An 18,569-nucleotide genomic window follows, 5' to 3' on the forward strand; every position below is an offset into this window, starting at 1 on the left:
ACATTATCTTTCTCTGAAACTAGAAAGTACACACACACACACACACACACACATATATATATGATGTATGTATGTACAGATATAAAATGTTTATATGCAATACATAAGTAACATATATGTAAAATAATAAATGTAGTGCATATATAATCCATGATACACACACACACACACACACACACACACACACACCAAACATACAAAGACACAAGCCAAAATCTGAAAAAGCATTGAGGAAAAAAATCAAAAGAATGTTTGTGGGGAGAAACAAAGACAAGGCAAGGAAGAGGCAAAGCAAACACTTTTAAATAAACACATTTTTAAATGTCCTTGAAGTGACTGTCAATCTTTTCAGAGACGGATTACTCTGAGGATCTCATAGGTTCTTTGTAGCTCAACTTTGAATGAACGGAACTTAGAAGCCATGGGGTAGAAGAGACACAACCCAGGAAACTGCCCACAAAATGCTAAAAATCTAGGTTCAGTTCATTTGCTCAATCTTTTGGCCGATATTTCTTGAGTGCTTTCTCTATGCCAGTCCTGCATTCATGCTAGGAGTATAAACACAAAAGAAATGCTATCACCTAAAGTGCCTTCAACTTTCTCCCAAATCTGGTGCAGACTGATAAATTCCTATAAGCACAACACACGTGGACTATATAGGTCATATGAGTGCAGTTACCATGCTCTATGATTCCTGATGAGACAAGGACACAGTGGACCATAACAGCACACAGGAAGAGTAACCCAAACCCAGATTTGGTGATGCAGTGTCGGAGATGAGCAGTAGTAGGCAGGGAAATCCTCCAAGATGTCTCCAGTAAAAGCATGAAAAGGTGAATAAGCAGTGGGGGGCGGGGCGGGAGCCTCTGATCCGGAAAGAAGAGCCACTCAATGAATCACAGAGGCACTGAGAGCTTGGTCTTAAAGTACAGGAGCTGGGAATGGGGGGGGGGTGGTGAGGATGCATCCAAGGGGAGAAGACAGTGAGGCCCAAAAGAGAGACAAAGACCCCCAGAGCAAGAGGGGTTCAGCTGAAACCTCAAAACGATGAAAGATGTGAAAGCAAAAGATTACCAGTTATATTTTCGCTTCTGTTTCTTTTCAAAATCAATCTTTGATTTGTCCTCACTGTCACAGATACCACTACTGACTATAGGAAAGCATAATTGAAACTGCACAAGGTATTAGAGAAAGAGAGAGAGGGAGAGAGAGAGAGTATGGATTTTCAAAGTGCTAAAAATCTACCATTTACTCAAGTATCACTGTGTTTCTCTTATATTAGCTTAAAGAAAAATGAGAACTTTTGGTTTTAGAAATAAAATATGTTTTGTATCTCTGACACATCGTTCAAACTTCCACTGTTAACCACCTAAAAAGTATCTCAGTCCTGATAGATCCTATATTTAGCTTTTAACAAGTTAGTCAGAAAGCCATGTAAAGCCAATTTCCTTGCCTTTCTGAACTCCCTATCTTCATTTATAAACAAAGAAGAGTAATTCCCAGGTCTCTTAGACCACTGCAGAGAAAATGCATCTTTTTTTTTCTTAAGTTCCATGCATTTTTTATTTGACAAATGCATAATGTCATGTATCCACCATTCCAGTATCCTATAGAATAGTGTCACTGCCTTAAAACACCCCTGCACTTCATATCTTATTTATTTATTTATTTATTTATTTATTTTCATATATGAGAAAACACATCTTAATAAACACTGAAAGTCTTTTCAATAAAAGAGATGAATTGATCAGCCTACACTTATTAGCTTTATAACTGTTTCTATCCTACAGTCTTCAGTCTTACTTATAATTAGAGAAGCTTGATGTTCTACATAAACAATCACAATGCTTTTAACCTTTTATGGTGAGCCTGAAGTCATGTTGCATTCTGAATAGGAGATTGATATCTTTATCCCATGAAATGCTAATTGTGTCTGCAGGTCACTTTTCCTTTGCAATGTTTCCTTAAAATATGAAAATTAATTCCTTTTTGTTGTTGTTGTTGTTTGCTCTTAGAGCCCAATATTTTTCATTTTATAATGTTTAATAGCAGCAATTTATAATAATACATTATATGTGGTAAACCTTTCCATCAGACTATAAATTCCATGGGGATAATGTTTATTTTGTTCATTCTTGAATTGCCAGCATTTATCACAGGACCTGGTACATGGTAATCACTCAATAAATGCTTATTGAATTAATTTTCAAATAGTGAATGAAATATTTATCTGTCCTGAGTAATAGGTTATGCAACTTGGCAGATATCCATGCAAAAATAAATTGGGGAAGTCTTGGGCCACCAGGAGAAGTCACGAATCTTCTCTTTCAAGTAAAGCCATAGGGAAGTTTTTCAAATTTTTTTCGATTCATTAATTTATATGCTAACCACTTTCTTTTCTTGTAGGCATGAATATTAATTGATTCATTTAGTTGATGTGCATTTTTTAGGTTAATGTTTCTTATTTCCTATAAGACTGTTCTCTTTGTTTTGGGGTTTCTGTTTGGTTAGTTTGGTTGTTTTGTTTTTGTAGTACTGGGGATTAAACCCAGGGCTGCTCTTTAGCTCTTTTTTTTTTTTTTCTCTTCTTCTTTCGACTGTTCCTTTCATCTTTACTTTGCCTTGAATTTGATCTGCAACTGACTTCATTAATGGTGATAATTTATTTTTTGCATTATGCTTTATGGTTATCCATGGACCTTAACCCTTTTTATCTCATGTGAACCTCACAATAATCTTCTAAGTGGAGGAATATAGCTATTATTGCCATTACTTTGCAGAGGGGGGTAAAAAGGAGATGAGCCTTTAAAAAGTGAAATACTTGCCATAACAAGATGCAGGGAGAGGACCAGTAGCACTAGGACCAGCGAAGAGGTCTTGTGGCTCCTAAAGCAGTCCTCTTGGGTCTATGGCTCCAATTGCAAAACATACAGACATGCTCACCTTCAGACCCTCACAGGTTGACCTAAAGGAGGAGACAGGAAGAATGGAGAAGAACCATGGCTGGGAGGGCAAGTGAGTCCAAGCTGAGTGGAAATGGTTTGCGATGTCAGGGTAATACTATCCAGGAGCTCATGCTCACTCTTAAACACTGAATTATGACTAAAGTCTAAATAATGCACTGGCGCTAAAATCCAGGTCTTTCTTCTATAGCTACCTGTGATCTGGGGAGAAAAATGCATTACATTGGAGAAAAAAAGAGAATGAAAATCAAATGTCAACCTATTAATCTAGCTCAGGCCCGTAAGTTTGCTTTCCCTTCATCTCAATTTTACTTGAGTGTTAGCATTGTGGTCTTAAGTTATTCTTTCACTTAGTGTACATAGACATAAGCCAAAAATTCAATTTCCCCTCAAGGCAATTCAGTCCTCCATAGAAACTTAAATGACCTTATGAAGGGTGTTTGAACTTACCTAGGTATGAAAAAAAAAAATACAAATACAATGATGGAATTTCATTTTTTACCCATACATTGACAAATACTTTAAAAATATTAAAGATATAGGGAAACAATATTCTCAAACACAGGTGATGGGAAAAGATAAATAGGAAAGAACAGATTTTCAGAGCCGTGGTGGAGAGTAGAATGGCAATGACTATCAGGAGTTGGTCTTTAAAATAGTGTGAATTAACATTTGCCCCTAGAGTTCTGCCTAGTAATTGTATCTGTTTCTGAAATAATCAGAAATGTACACAAAGATTTATATACCTGGTCATTCTCTATTGCCACAATTATCAGAGAGAAGACTTGAAAATAACCTAAGGGTTTAATAAAATGAAATTCTTAAGAAATTTACAATGATATGATGAATATCAGGAAGTATTAAAAGTAACATCAAATATACATGTAAATAGAAAATATTAAAAATATACATGTTTACATGTATATTTTCCATACAATATGCTTCCAGTAATGTAATAAAAGGATAAATACACATAAACAAAAATGATCTGCTTCATATATGTGTATGAAACATTAACAGGTAATTTCTCCTGATGATAAGATTGTGGATGAGCTGTTATCTTTATTGTTTATTTACGTTTTCCAAATTTTGATATGATATAATATTTTATGGTTAAAAAAACTAAAATGATGAGTATTTTTTTTAAGTTTTCTCATATTTCTCAGTAACCTATCTCTCCATGTTAAGACAATTTTGATCTCCAAAGCCTCAAAGGTAAAAGAAGGTGACTAAAATTAAGTTTATCTCTTTAAAACAATAATTCTTCATTAAATCAGTTGATACTGATAAAGGTACAGAAAATAAAAACTTAATAGCAGCACAGAAAAAAACACACATGCTGCAGATTACGATCATGCCATGTCCCCAGCAGGCAGGTGTTGGAATTATAGTACTGAAGCATCTTGTGAGACCTCATAAAGCTGTGTTCGAGTGACAAATAGCAAGAATAATCAGTTCATATTTAGCAATGAACTCAAATAAAAGTTAATTAAGACAATAGGGACTCTTTACAGGCATTTAAATGTCAAACCAATTACTAGATAATGGGAACACTAACATAAGCAAGAATCAGGAAAGAAGCCTTCCTATTGGACCCACACCCTCTGGGAAGGGTATATAAGAGCCTCAAAGTGAGAGGAGACATTTGAACCTCAGAAACCTCACCTTCCCAAGAGACCCAAGGCACACCTGACCCCCAACGCCATGTCCTGCTGTATTGCCCGCTGCTGCAGCGTCCCCACCGGCCCTGCCACCACCATCTGCTCCTCAGACAAGTCCTGCCGCTGTGGAGTCTGCCTGCCCAGCACCTGCCCCCACACCATCTGGCAACTGGAGCCAACCTGCTGTGACAACTGCCCCCCACCCTGCCACATCCCTCAGCCCTGTGTGCCCACCTGCTTCCTTCTCAACTCCTCCTATCCCACCCCAGACCTGGAGACCATCAACCTCACCACCTACACTCAGCCCAGCTGTGACCCCTGCGTCCCAAGATGCTGCTGACCCGTGTCTGCTTTACTCAGTGCCTGTCATTCAGAGAGTCAACCTAGAAGCTCTAGCATTCACCTGTCTCAGCACCTGCAACTAGCTCACTCTGCTTTAAAAACTGGAACGGGGCTGGCACGATCACTGATGACACTGCCACCCCATCACCACCACCAAAAAAAAAAAGTCAAGGGACTTTCAATAAACATGTAGCTACGATCCGGAGCCAAGGGCAGTGTGAATAGGTGGAAGCCTATAGCTTCCCAAAGTTGTGTGATTCCTCCATATTGAAGTGTACCTTTCTTTGGGTGTTTGGGAATTCTGTTTCCAGTCTTGGGTGGTGTCTTTCTGTAAATTGAAGGACTCCCTCATGATCATGCTAATAAATTTTTTGTCTCTCGCATAGCACAAATGTCTACAGTTAATTTTGTTTGTTTCTGTGAACTTATTAAGTGTGTTCCCCAACTCCCAGTGTTGGCATTTGAAGAAAAACTGGGAACATCAGTAAAACTCAAAATGGTGGTAGTACGGACATACTTCATGCTTTTGTTGTCCTTTCTATTTTAAGAAAACTAAAGATGCATCTAAGATGGTCTGGTTGATGAGCATACTTTAGAGTATACTTTTCTTGACTTGTCCTCTCTCCCCCCAAAAAATGTTTTACGATAGGTTGGGAAAGACTAAACATGACCTGGTGACCAATTATGACAAACCAAATCAACTAATCCAGGTGACTTGATGTAATTATGAGAAAATATTCACAATATGGCCACGTTATTCATTCAACTCACATTTATCAAATATCTCTCATGTATCCTGTGCTTAATTGTCCCTGCCAAAATTGAGCTCACTATCGAGCAGGTTTGCAGGATACACCATGATCATTTATTCCTTCACACAGTTTACAATTATTTATTAACTGTCTGTTGCTGTATTATAATGAAAAGTTTGGTGTTCTGTCTAGCAGTTGCATTAGTAAAGTGCTGTGGGACCACATAGTTGAGAACAATCAAGACTGCTGCCATGGAGAGAAAGGGGAAGGACACAGTCAAGGGCAAATTGATGTGAAGCTGTGTTCAAAAAATTTTGGAGAAGAGGGTATCAAAGAGAGACTAGACAATGGGGTTATGTCACCACCTAAGCCTGGAGCAGAGAAAGAAGAAAGAATTCAAAAGGGAACGCTGAGCTCTCTGGTCCAGATAAGTCAAGTTTGATAAGTACATCTAATCTAGATGGAGTTTGGACAGCTGTTGTGAGGAGGAAGATGTCTGTTGGTAGGTGCAGAAGTCTGTGTAAAAGGTCTTGTGCAGAGGACTGAGTTGCATGTGTGCAGGATGAAATTCCATGTGCATAGCAGAGAGCTGCTGCTATGGATTAGAAACTGAATGGAGATACCAGAGGTCATTTTCTATTAATAAACATTGAATTTCCAGCCTAACTAGAATGGGAAAAGCTCTCCAAGTACCTCAAGCATCAACTGATGTTCCAGAAGGAACACACCAAAAGAATAGGATGACTATCTTGAATAAGGAACACACCAAATCACACCCACCTAAGTCTAATTAACACCAAGCCTGAGAGGATCTCGGTGTCTGTTTGTTTGTTGTGTACCAGAGATTGAACCCAGGGACACTTAATCATGAGCCATATCCCCAGCCCTATTTATATTTTATTTTGAGACAGGGTCTTGCTAAGCTGCTAAGGCTGGCCTCCAACTTGGGATCCCCCTGCCTTAGCATCCAGAGCCACTGGGATTAGAGATGTAGCTCTTGTGCTTGGTCTCAGTGTAGTTTTGATTTGCATTTCCCTGATTGCTAGAGATATTGAACTTTCTTTTCCATATAATTGTTGGCCATTGTACTTCTCCTTTTGAGAAGTGTCTGTAGAGGTCATTTGCCCATTAATTGGTTGGGTTATTTTTGTTGTTGTTGTTGTTTGTTTGTTTTTGTTTTTGGTGTTGTGATTTTAGAATTCTTTATGTATTCTGGAGATTAATTCTTTCTTGGAAAAGTCACTGGCTAACATTTTCTCCCATTCTGTAGGTTTTCTCTTCATCCTAACGTTTCCTTTGTTGTGCAGAAGCTTTTTAATTTGATCCTGTCCCATTGATTCTGTCCTGAGCTATAGGAGCGTAATGCCAGATTTGAGGGACCCCAATAGACCTCCAGGAGCCGAATCGATGCAATCACACAAGAGTCTTTATTGCAAGCTCGAGCCTGGACTCACAACCGTTTCCGACACAGCAGTCCCAGGGAATGAGTCCCGGTCCTTTGTTCAGTGAGATTTTATAGGTTTTGGGGGGATACTCTATGCGTCACAACATCACACAGCAAATCATTCCATACCGTGGGAAAATCAAACAACAACTCTTAACATTGATTAGCACATTCACTGGCGGGAACAAGTTGGGTAGGGATGATTGATTAGTACAAGAGGGGGGATTCCTTTGAACTGATTGGTTTAGGCCACGAGGGGTGTTGGTGCTAAACTACATGGTTTCCCAACATCTTATCAACCACCATAAACTACTGTGGGGGTCATCTGGCATCCCAGGTATTTTCCCTGTCTCATGCTGATTGGTGGTTGCTAGGGGGTTGCTATGGGTCCTCACCTAGCCTGACTGAGTCAGGGACACCTGGCCCCACAGATCTCTCCTGTTATTTGTAGATAAACAACTCAGCAGGGTGGGTATGTACCTAGGAGTGCTCTGTGGGTTTTTCCAAGGACAAGGGTCACACCCCCTTCCTTAGGACAGGCTTTGCTCTGAGGTAGAAGCTGGTTTCTCAAAAATGGAGTCACATCAGTTTCTCAGGAGTCCTGTTGAGGAAGCCCTGGCCTGCCCCCACCCGTTGGAATGTTTTCCTCTGTTTCATTCTAGCAGTTGCAAAGTTCTTGATCTTATTCTTAGGTCTTTGATCCATTTTGAGTTGACTTTTTTTTTGTTTTCAGGGTAAAAGATGAGGACCTAGTTTTATTCTTCTCTCTATGGCTATCAGTCTACCCTGCACCATTTGTTAAAAAGACTGACCAAAGTACATTTTTGGTACCTTTTGTGGACAGTGTTTTTTTGTCCTACACCAATTTTCCTTGTCCTCTACTGTCGGTTTCTGTGGCAAAAAAAAAAAAAAATATATATATATATAGATAGATAGATAGATAGATATAGATATAGATATAGATAGATATATAGATATATATATCTCAAAACAGAAGCCTCCATTAAGCTAAGTGGATATATTTTTAGCCAACATTTATTAATCTATTATATCCCACATATATTATGTCCCAGGCTTAGGACAAAAAGGCAAATAAGATACACCTGTCTTAAAAGAAAACTTGTTTAAAAAAAAATGCATCAGGATTTTAAAAGTAACATGACTACTGCTATAGTAGAGGCCTGTGCAGAGTGATCTGGGGACAGCCCCCGGCTCACCAGGCAGCACCTCAGCTGAGCCTTGACATGCATGTTCATCCAGGAAACTGACAGCAGGAGAAAAGTGCCTACAAGCCTGAAGAGTGGCTGGAGCTTAGGTTCGTGAGATGGTCAGGAAATGAGCCTGGAGAGGTCAATTGGCCCCACGTTAAGGAAAGTCCTATTTGCTGAGATAGAAAGTTTTGACCTCCTAGGCCGAGAGTAACCAAAACTAGATTTGTATTTTAGAATAACGATTCTGGTAGTTGGTGGTGTTCTGAGATGAGAGCCTATTACAAAATGAAACAACCATTTCTTTTTATCATGACCTTTCATGGCTTCTACTTATCTTCCTCTATTCCCAGTGTTCTCCTCCTCCAAGGGAGTTACACTCTAGAAACGAATCCTGGCCAATTTCCACTTTGCAAGATGAGCCTGCCACTATTGATCATTACCGCAACACGACCAAATTAATCAAGACCAAAATAAATAGTCCTACTCTGTTTTTATACACATACAACAACCAGTAACCACATTTTCTAATTAGAAGTTAGCTCGACAAAGGGAAATATTTCTTATTTTTGCCTGAAGTTATTTTAAAATAATACTTCACATATGATGGACAGCCAATACATGGGCTCTCTTCAAAGGTATTTTTCTTTTGACTCATTAGGTTACTATACAATTATTATTTTCTTTCAGAGATTTGTGATTTTCAAATGTTTTTGAATCCTCAAACTCACATCCTTTACAGAACAACATGAATATACCATGAGGCCCTGTAAAAACTTTAGCATGTGTTGAAATGTAAAGAAAGTCACTACATTCAAACCCATCTCTGTTCAATTCTAAGAGACTAGTTTAAGCTACCTATGTATGTTCATTTGCTTTCATTGCTTCATTTCCAGTAGTGGCTACAGAGAAATAGTGCTCAGAGTTAGGGTGAAAATTAAATTTATTTTGGCTCATAAATAAATTAACTTAACTTTAATAAATAATTTAACTTTGTCAGATTAATGGGGTTTTTCTTATCCCTTGTATAAAAGTCTTAGAGCCAAGTGTGATGGTGCATTCTTGTAATCCCAGTGGCTCAGGAAGCTGAGGCAGGAAGATTACAAGTTTGACAGCCTCAGCAATTTAAGAAAGGCCTTAAGCAACTTAGTGAGACCATGTCTCAAAATAAAAATTGTTAGAAAGGGCTAGGGATATGGCTCAATGGTAGTTAAATGCCCCTGGGTTCACTCCCCAATACCACATACAAAAAAAAAAAAAGTCTTAGAGATTCCAGAGGCAATTTTCCCTGTGGACTTTTGAAAATGAAATAAATCCACAACTGAAGCCAAGCAAAGTGAAATCAATTATGCTTTACGAAGATGAAATTCAAGAAAGAATGCAAAAAAATTGACATCTCAAGTCTCCCTACTGCCTAATCCTTCTGGATCAGAGATTTTATCCAATAGAATTGCTAGTTTGAGGAATTTTATCTAATTTACAGATTTCATTCCTAAGTTCCAGTATTTTTAATTTTCATAAAATTGAGGCCTTCATGTGTAAAGAAAACAGACTCCACATCTCAGCACATAAGACTTCTGTGATTTCCTTATCTCTGCTTGGAAGTATAAGCAGTGAGGTTTTCCCAGGGCACCAAAAGATGGTAACTTAGAATTTATGTTTCACTCTTGATAGAAACGCAGGTAAGGGCTGGGGTAATGGCTCAGTGATAGAGCACGTGCTTAGCACAAGCGAGTCCCTGGGTTTGATCCCCAGCCCCAAAGAAAGAAAGAAACACAGTAAAAATTAGTATAACCCATCTAAAAATGAGATGTAGGATATCGGGAGAAGGCAAGTTTCGGGAAATCAAAGATTTATCAAGACTACATGTCTTGATAACAATTTGTTCCCCTTAGTTATATAAAGTGACATTTCAATTTTCATACACAGAGTTGTGGTTCACACACACACACACACACACACACACGAAATCCAGTACATACCTTGCTCTTCTACCATGTAAAGGACACACTTTATGATCACAAAAAGCATTTCAAGGTAACTGGTAAGAGTGATCATCTTCATGGTGGTAGCACAAATAAATGTCATTTGGTGAGTTATAATATAGATTTTAAAAGTAAACACCAGCAATCAATGCACAGATCAAAATCTGTGGGAATATTATTTTCCTTATTGGAAACAAGTTGTATCTCTAATTACTGATTGGCCAAATTTTCTTTCTTTTTTGTTCCTTATTCTGTCAAAAGAACAATGCCTCCTATATCCATTTACTGAAATAAGTATTTTATCCTAGCAGCACGTGGGGTAAGTCCTGATTTAGTAACCTAAGCTTATCCCTCTTTTATGAGGCATAAAACTCTTCCTCAGTAAATAAACAGCATAATGAAATGTTAGTATGAAAACTGACACCAACAGTGATAAAGAAAACATCCTGTGGGGTCAGTAAATACCCATTTGGGGGGGACTCTATAAAGGCCTCGGGAGGGAAGGAGATGTTTGGAGTCAAGGACACCAGAGTATTGCAACCCATCTTTGTTCTTCACTTCTGAAAGGATGACCTCCGATGGATCTGAAGGTTCCCCCAAGTGCTGCTCTTCTGAGTCCTGTGGCCGGGCTTCCAGCTGTGCATCTGCTTCCCCCTGTGTCCCCACTGCCACTGCTGGGGCTACATCCAGATGTCAGACGCCAGGCTTCCTGTCCAGGTCTCACCTGCCCATCGGTTGCTATTTGGCTGGGAGTTGTAGCAGCCTGTGCCTGGTGGGGAACTGTGCTTGGTGTGAGGACGGGGTGTTCAACAGCAATGAGAAGGAGACGATGCAGTTCCTGAACGACAGACTTGCCAACTACCTGGAGAAGGTTCGCAGCCTGGAGGAGACCAACGCCGAGCTGGAATGCAGGATCCGAGAACAGTGTGAGCCAGATACGCCCCTGGTGTGCCCGGACTATCAGTTTTACTTCAACACCATTGAAGACCTCCAACAGAAGGTTTGGTGTCGCAAATCTCTCAATGCTCCATCTTTCCAGACTCTTCTTTGCTGTATCCCTGCACTAGAAGAGGCTGTTTTATGGAAGTCAACCAAGGGAAGGCAGAATTCCAAGAGCTAATGGAGTACAGAGACCAGGGCACTGGACTAAGTCAGTACACCTAGGTTTCAGCCCCGGTGGGGTCACCAAAATTGAGTGACTATTAAAAAAAAAAAAAAGTCACATCTGTAGACTTGACCTTTATCATCTATAGGATGGGGGGAGAATGCAGTATATCTAAAATCACTTCTGTCTGTAACACGGTACAAAGGACACTGTGTATGTATATTCTTTTTCACACAGATGTCGAATGATGTCACCTAGTTGAATTTCATCTAGCAATCATTTTCTTCTTTTACAGATGAATTTCTACCATCAAGGATGGGGATAGAGTCATGATACAAACTACTAATAAAAAAAAACCTAAGTTTTCAACTAGCAAGGAATATTGCAGAAAGTCTTAGATCATTTAAAAAATAAAACTTTGTATTTCTATATTTTGTTGCTAAATTGGCACTGAGGTTTTTTTTTTCTCCACAAAGTCACATGGCTAATAAGAAAAGCAGGCCAATCAATCGGATACCTTCTTACAAAGACTTTTATAAGATAATGAAAGGCATGATTGTTAAAGGAGGAGATACGCAGGTTTCAAAGAAGCATTTACTTACATAACAACTTACTTCTCAGATCTTATGCACAAAGGCGGAGAATTCTCGACTTGCCGTACAGCTTGACAACTGCAAACTGGCCACTGATGATTTTAGGTCAAAGTAAGTGGAATTTTAATTTGATAATAATAGAAAGATCTCCCTCCCCACCTGCCTTCTACCTCTATCTAGCTCTCCCCCAAAATGTTTTCTGCATAATATTTTTAAGCTGAGAATGCTTTAAAATCTTGAACGTACCATTATTTGGGATGTGAAGGATGTAATGGCGTGTGACTCCCGGGTCCCCTGCCTCACTCACTGGTGTACCCAACACTGTTCAGTGCATAGCAAGGTAAGTGCTCATGTTTTTCTCTTGCTATAACAGGTATGAGAGTGAGCTGTCTCTTCGCCAGCTGGTAGAGACGGACATCAGTGGCCTGCGTGGAATCCTGAATGAGCTGAACCTGTGCAAATCTGATCTGGAGGCCCATGTGGAGTCTTTGAAGGAAGACCTCCTTTGCCTTAAGAAAAGTCACGAAGAGGTGAGAAAATGGTTTAACTTTGTTACTCTGAGTCCTTCAGTGATATGGCTGAAGGACTCAGAGTAACAAAGTTAAACTGATAAGTTTTGTGTATCTGAATTATTTTAGTTTATTATTTATTTATTTATTTTTGGTACGAGGGGCACTGAACCACGGAACCACATCCCTAGCCCTTTTTTAATATTTTACTTAGAGACAGGGTCTCCCTCGATAAGTTGCTGAGGCTGACTTTGAACTTGTGATCCACCTGCCTCAGCCTCTCGAGCCACTGGGATTACAGGCATGCACTAACACACCCAGCTTTATGTATCTAAGTTGAATTTGGGCAGATGTTGCTTAAACTGGACTAAAGCTCCTTGAGGCTCTCTCATATGCATCTGATCATTCCAGGTCTGAATGTAGATGTGCATCACTACATGCAGCATGACCCCTGGCCAGTTCCAGAGATAAAGACCAACTCCTCCTCTCCATTGCTTTTCTGGAGAGAGTGAATAACCCTAACCCCACAAGTGGCTCTCCTTAGCAGCTAGATGCCACCCCTAACTCCAATCCACTTGGTATGAAAATTGGGCTGATAATAGACTGTGAAGTCCCATTCTGAAAAGGGGATCAAGAGACATGCAATATTTGGACCCGTGTTTTTCAATATTCTGTGTTTTAAAACTTTTTTAAATTATAAAATAAATTATAAAAGAGTATGTTACCTCATATCGATGAAGTTTAAAAATGAAAAACTGATGTAACAAAATATATTTTCTCTTTGAACACTGCTTAGTGATTAAGAACTAACCCTTATTGAGGGGCTGGGGTTGTGGCTTAGGATAGAGTGCTCGCCTGGCACTGAGAGACCCTGGGTTCGATCCTCAGCACCACATACAAAAATAAACAAGTGAAATAAAGGTGTTGTATCCAACTACAACTAAAAAATAAATATTAAGAAAATTTTTAAAAAAAGAAGAACTAACCCTTATTGAGACCTTTCTATGTGCCAGGATTTTTAGAAGTTATTTATATGTACTTTAACTCTTCCATATCTCACAATAACCCTCTGGAAAGGAGATAATTGTTACAGCTATTTTATAGATGAAGAAACAGAGGTACTTATAAGCAAAAAGAGAGTCAGCCCAGGCAACCCGATTCAAAAGCCCACACCTTCATCCACAAAAGCAAAAACCGAAATGGGATGGCATTAGTTGTCCAATTAGCTTTTTCCTCCCCCACCACTCCGTGACATCCTTTATTCCACCTCTGCTTTCAGGAGGTCAACCTGCTTCGAGGACAGCTCGGAGACCGACTCAGTGTGGAGCTGGACACTGCCCCCAATGTCGACCTCAACAGGGTCCTGGATGAGATGCGAAGTCAGTATGAAACGGTGCTGGCCAACAACCGCAGAGACGCGGAAGAATGGTTCTCCGTTCAGGTCAGCACCCACAGCAGTACAGGGTCAGCTTCCAGAGCTGTGCCTTGCTGGAGTTCTCTAACCCGCCCTGTGTTTCAGACAGAAGAGCTGAATCAGCAGCAGCAGTCCAGCGTGGAGCAGCTGCAGGGCTGCCAGACAGAGATACTGGAGCTGAAACGCACGGCCAACACCCTGGAAATTGAGCTGCAAGCCCAGCAAAACCTGGTGCGTAAGGCAAACACAGGGTCAGTTTTGCCCTAAGAAATTATGTCCTCTACCCAACCCCAGGGAGAGACAAACAGTGTGTGGGGCAGTCTGGATCTCCAATTTACAAGGATAGCATTTCCTCGCCTTTCCTAAGTACCACTGTCAACCCAGTTGGAGGCAAAGGTGACATGTCATCAGCTTGTATTGCCCCACTAATGTACCTGCCCTTCCCTTCTGCGCCTGTGCACAATCCTACAGCACCTCGAGAGACAGGAAGAGAAGGGAGTCAGGGCAGAGTGAGCAATTAACCAATTAAGCCTGAAAATGGACAATGGATTTTTACTCTTTTAATCAAGGACAATTCTTCAGGCTCTCCACCACATCTAAAACAAAGAATAGTTTTCTAACTTTTCATCCTACAACTATGGCAAAGTTTCCTGGGATCCACACCTCAACTTGACCCTTTGCTGCACCCCGCCCCACCTCACCCAAGCCACAAGAATACCACGCAGTCAAGGTCACATGCACCAGTTCCAGTCAAGTACCAACCACAGTGTGTGCTACATTAAGCCCCAAGAGAATGCCTACGTGGATAATAGCAGGCATTCATTTGATGACAGACACAGTGCGGCTTACACCTCACCATAATGTTATAGGACCATAATGTTAGATTTCACTAACCCAATCTCAGATGAGGAAAACTGAGGCTCAAATTAAAAAATTTGCAGAAGTTTCTGCAATTCTTCTTTTTTTTTTTAAACCAGCAATTGAACCCAGGGGTCCTTAATCATTGACCCACATCCCCAGTCATTGTTTATATTTTATTTAGAGACAGGGTCTTGCTAAGTTGCTTAGGGCCTTGGCTACATTTCTGAGGCTGATCTCAATTTGCAATCCTCCTGCCTCAACCTCACAAGCCGCTGGGATTACAGGCATGTGTGAGTTCCTGCACTTCCACTTCTAAGAGGAAGCTAAATCCAAGGGTTTCAAACCCAGAGCCTCTTCTCTTGTAACCACATTATACCATCCCTCCCTGCCAGGAGTCCAAACTCAAGGTTTTCCTCCCAAATCCTGGCAATCTTCCTTAAGCTACACAAGGAAGTCCAAGGTGGCAGTAGTCATAGAGGTAGAATTCATAGCTGATGATTCTACAGGCCCTAGGTACTTCTACAGGTTCCAGGTACTGTTCTAAGTGCTCTCCACATATTATCTCATGTAATCCTCACAACCTTCCCATGAGGTAGGAACTTCACATTCCCCATTTTAGACAGAATGAAACTTAGGCTCCACGAAGCTGACGAATTTTCCTAAAGTCATAAAACTAGAAGAGGGCATAGCAAGGACTTGAAAACAGTGCCCCTGGCCCCAGAGACTGTAGACAGGATCCTCTTGACAATATTTTCCTTCTGCAGACAGAATCTCTGGAATGCACTGTGGCAGAAACCGAGGCCCAGTACAGCAGCCAGCTGGCCCAGATGCAAGGCCTGATTGATACCGTGGAGAACCAGCTGGCAGAGATTCGCTGCGACCTCGAGCGGCAGAACCAGGAGTACGAGGTGCTGCTGGACACGAAGGCCAGGCTGGAGTGCGAGATCAACACGTACCGGGGCCTGCTGGACAGCGAGGACAGCAGGCAAGTTCCACAGTCACTCATGAAATCGCCCTGAGTCACAAAGAGGCCAAAATAGACAATCCTGTTTCCCCCAAGGTCAGGCCAAGGTCAAACCTCCTTAATCTATTAAGGGTTCTTTTTTTGAGGGGGGGCAGGGATAACGAGGGATTGAACTCAGGGGCACTCAACCACTGAGCCACATCCCCATCCCTATTTGTATTTTATTTAGAGACAGGGTCTCACTGAGTTGCTTAGCACCTCGCTTTTGCTAAAGCTGGCTTTGAACTCACAATCCTTCTGCATCAGCCTCAAGAGCCCAGAGCCACTGGGATTACAGGCATGCACCACGGGGCCAGCCAAGGGTTCTTTAAAGAGTGAGGAAAAGTGCCTGAAGCTAAGCACATGACAGTGGATATGTCCTAAAACATTTTGATGTTCTAAAGCAGGATAAATTTTATATATGACATTTCATGCTGGGGGTATTACTTTGCCCGTTTTCCACTAAAGGGAAATCTGGAACATGCATTCGAAGACATTTGCAAAATAAAGAAAATATATTAAATACTATTCAACAGCCACTGCTGTGGTGAAGGTGAAGTACCATTCTGGGTCTTGCCATGAAACAGGTTTAAGCTGTAAGGAATTTTCTACAGAATGTAATTCATGGGGCAAAATGTAACATGTCTAAGTTACATTGTACCAAGATTTCCTTGTTAAGCCCAGTTTAAAATTGATTTTCCCCAGGCTGGCCTGTAACCCCTGTTCTACAATATCCACTGCAAACAACACTTGTGAGCCGTGCTCAGCATATCTCATTTGTACAGTTGAAAACTGTTGTGTTTGAACGTTAAACACCCAACATGGTAGATGGAAGAATGGAAGCCAGCAGTGTCTGAGGAAGGAGATGGGCCATCCAGACCAGAAACACAAGGTCAGAAGGCTCCCAAATCCTCTGAGCAGCGTTGGTGTAAATTTTATCATTTCCTCTCCTTTAAGCGATTTGTGGTATTCTTAGAGCTCATAAAGCTTTCTTGCTAATCTCCAAATAAAATGTGTCTCATTCCTTTAACATGTAAGTACTTGAAAACAGCCCCCTGGCCTGAGAGACTGCTGACAGAAGTTTCTGCAATTCTTTTCTTCTTCTTCTTTTTTTTTTTAAACCAGCAATTGAACCCAGGGGTCCTTAAGTACAGTTGGGTGGCTTGTTGCCATGGATATAATAGCCACTAGATGGCAAGAGAATTGTCTAAACCCAGTACTGTGGTTTGAATTTGCATAAAACCAGGCTGAAAATATGTTTAACTCTGTCAAATACAAATAGATTAATCAATGTGAAGTATTGCATGTCCTCAAAGACAGTTGTATGTCTCTGTCTCAGAGGGAATTTAGAAATAAAATATAATAAATTACATTTATTTTATTTTTAGTTGTAAAAGTACTAGGTTCTCCTTTTTTTAATTTGGCATATTAAGCTGGATGCAGTGGTGCACACCTGTAATCCCAGGGGCCCTGGAGGCTGAGGCAGGAGAATCTCAAGTTCAAAACCCAGCCTCAGAAACTTAGTGAGGCCCTAAGTAACTCAGCAAGACCCCTTCTCTAAATAAAAAATGTAAAAGAGGGTTGGGGATGTGGCTCAGTAATTAAGCACCCCTGGGTTCAATCCCCAGTATCAAAAAAAAATTTTTTTTGGCAGGGCATATTAATGGGTAAAACATTCACAATTCCATTCCCTAAACATCCATTGTCAATATTTTGGGGAACTTCAAGTCCATCCTTATAATTGGCTTTTCCACTTAGTTGTAATCTTATTTACATATGCATACATTTTTTTTCACTTATGTTATCTAAGTATTTTTCAATCCTAATAAAAAAATAAAATTGTCTTGAGGCCATCATTTTGGTAGGCATATAACATACCATACAGTACACTGCTGTGTTATTGGACATTTAGGTTTTAAGAATAATTATTCTCATACATTTAAAAAGCAAAGACGAGAATTTTCACTTCCAGAAAGATGAAGTAGATACACATACATTTCTTTAGTCCTCTTCCTGAATACAATAAAAAAAACCCTCAACAATACATATAAAACAATTATAAGAAGAACTCTGGAAAGTGGATAATATTGAGGTTCAAGGAACCACACTTATGATGTGATCCCTGGATTTCCTTCCTCTTCTATCCCAAAGTGGGAGCTACAGAGACCAACCACCCAGAACCACCAAAAGGTACAGATGAAGAGAAAAAAAAATGCCCAAGAAGAGCTTTCTCTCACTAGCTAAAGAACCAGAAAAGAGGTCACCTAGCAAGGCAGAAAAACTTTAGATAATTGCCACTCTACCCAACCAAATACCACACACTGCCCCCACCAAAAAAAAAAATCATTTTGCAACCCCCACCAGGAAAGGCCAAGGAAGAAGTGTAGGTTTCCATCCTTACCAGGCTGTAGCAGGGCACCCAAACTCCTCCACTAGAGTGGAGACAGAGAAGGCTGAGTGGAGAGATTCAGGACTTTCACTCCCACTACAAGATTCTGAGACCCACTGCCACCAAGGTATAGTGGAGACTCTCTGGGGACCTTGGACTTAATACCACCTTGAAGCAGTGAGGCACTTCTCCCCACTGAGTGATGTCAAAGGAGGCCTATTGGAAAGTCACAGTAACAAGGCCACACCATGCAGTATCAGCGGAAGCCACATCTAAAGCAGTAATGAAACACCCTGTCCAGCCCATCCAGGAATATTATCCAGGGAGACCAGGTGAGGAG

General features: G+C 40.5%; 2 protein-coding genes across 2 annotated transcripts; both read left to right on the top strand.

Moving 5' to 3' along the window:
* Positions 1–4,667: 4,667 nt before the first annotated feature.
* LOC114102050 (keratin-associated protein 3-2) lies at positions 4,668–4,964 on the top strand. The gene has a single exon (XM_027947309.2). The coding sequence runs from the start codon at positions 4,668–4,670 to the stop codon at positions 4,962–4,964; it is 297 nt and encodes a 98-aa protein (XP_027803110.1).
* A 5,959-nt stretch (positions 4,965–10,923) lies between these two features.
* On the top strand, positions 10,924–16,645 carry Krt40 (keratin 40). Its single transcript, XM_027947049.2, has 7 exons — positions 10,924–11,355; positions 12,082–12,164; positions 12,427–12,583; positions 13,842–14,003; positions 14,082–14,207; positions 15,602–15,822; positions 16,546–16,645. Exons 1-7 carry the CDS (start codon positions 10,924–10,926, stop codon positions 16,643–16,645), a joined length of 1,281 nt encoding a protein of 426 aa, XP_027802850.2.
* The last annotated feature ends 1,924 nt before the right edge of the window (positions 16,646–18,569 follow it).

The sequence above is a fragment of the Marmota flaviventris genome, chromosome 17, assembly GCF_047511675.1.
Source record: "Marmota flaviventris isolate mMarFla1 chromosome 17, mMarFla1.hap1, whole genome shotgun sequence".
Taxonomy (NCBI): Eukaryota; Metazoa; Chordata; class Mammalia; order Rodentia; family Sciuridae; genus Marmota; species Marmota flaviventris.

What these genes read in the sequence shown, in the direction of transcription:
- LOC114102050 (XM_027947309.2), top strand. Translation starts at nt 4,668, where the DNA reads ATGTCCTGCTGTATTGCCCGCTGCTGCAGCGTCCCCACCGGCCCTGCC.
- Krt40 (XM_027947049.2), top strand. Translation starts at nt 10,924, where the DNA reads ATGACCTCCGATGGATCTGAAGGTTCCCCCAAGTGCTGCTCTTCTGAG. An exon ending in TTAAGAAAAGTCACGAAGAG is followed by an intron (nt 12,584 to 13,841) that starts GTGAGAAAATGG and finishes CTCTGCTTTCAG; the next exon opens with GAGGTCAACCTGCTTCGAGG. An exon ending in AAGAATGGTTCTCCGTTCAG is followed by an intron (nt 14,004 to 14,081) that starts GTCAGCACCCAC and finishes CCTGTGTTTCAG; the next exon opens with ACAGAAGAGCTGAATCAGCA.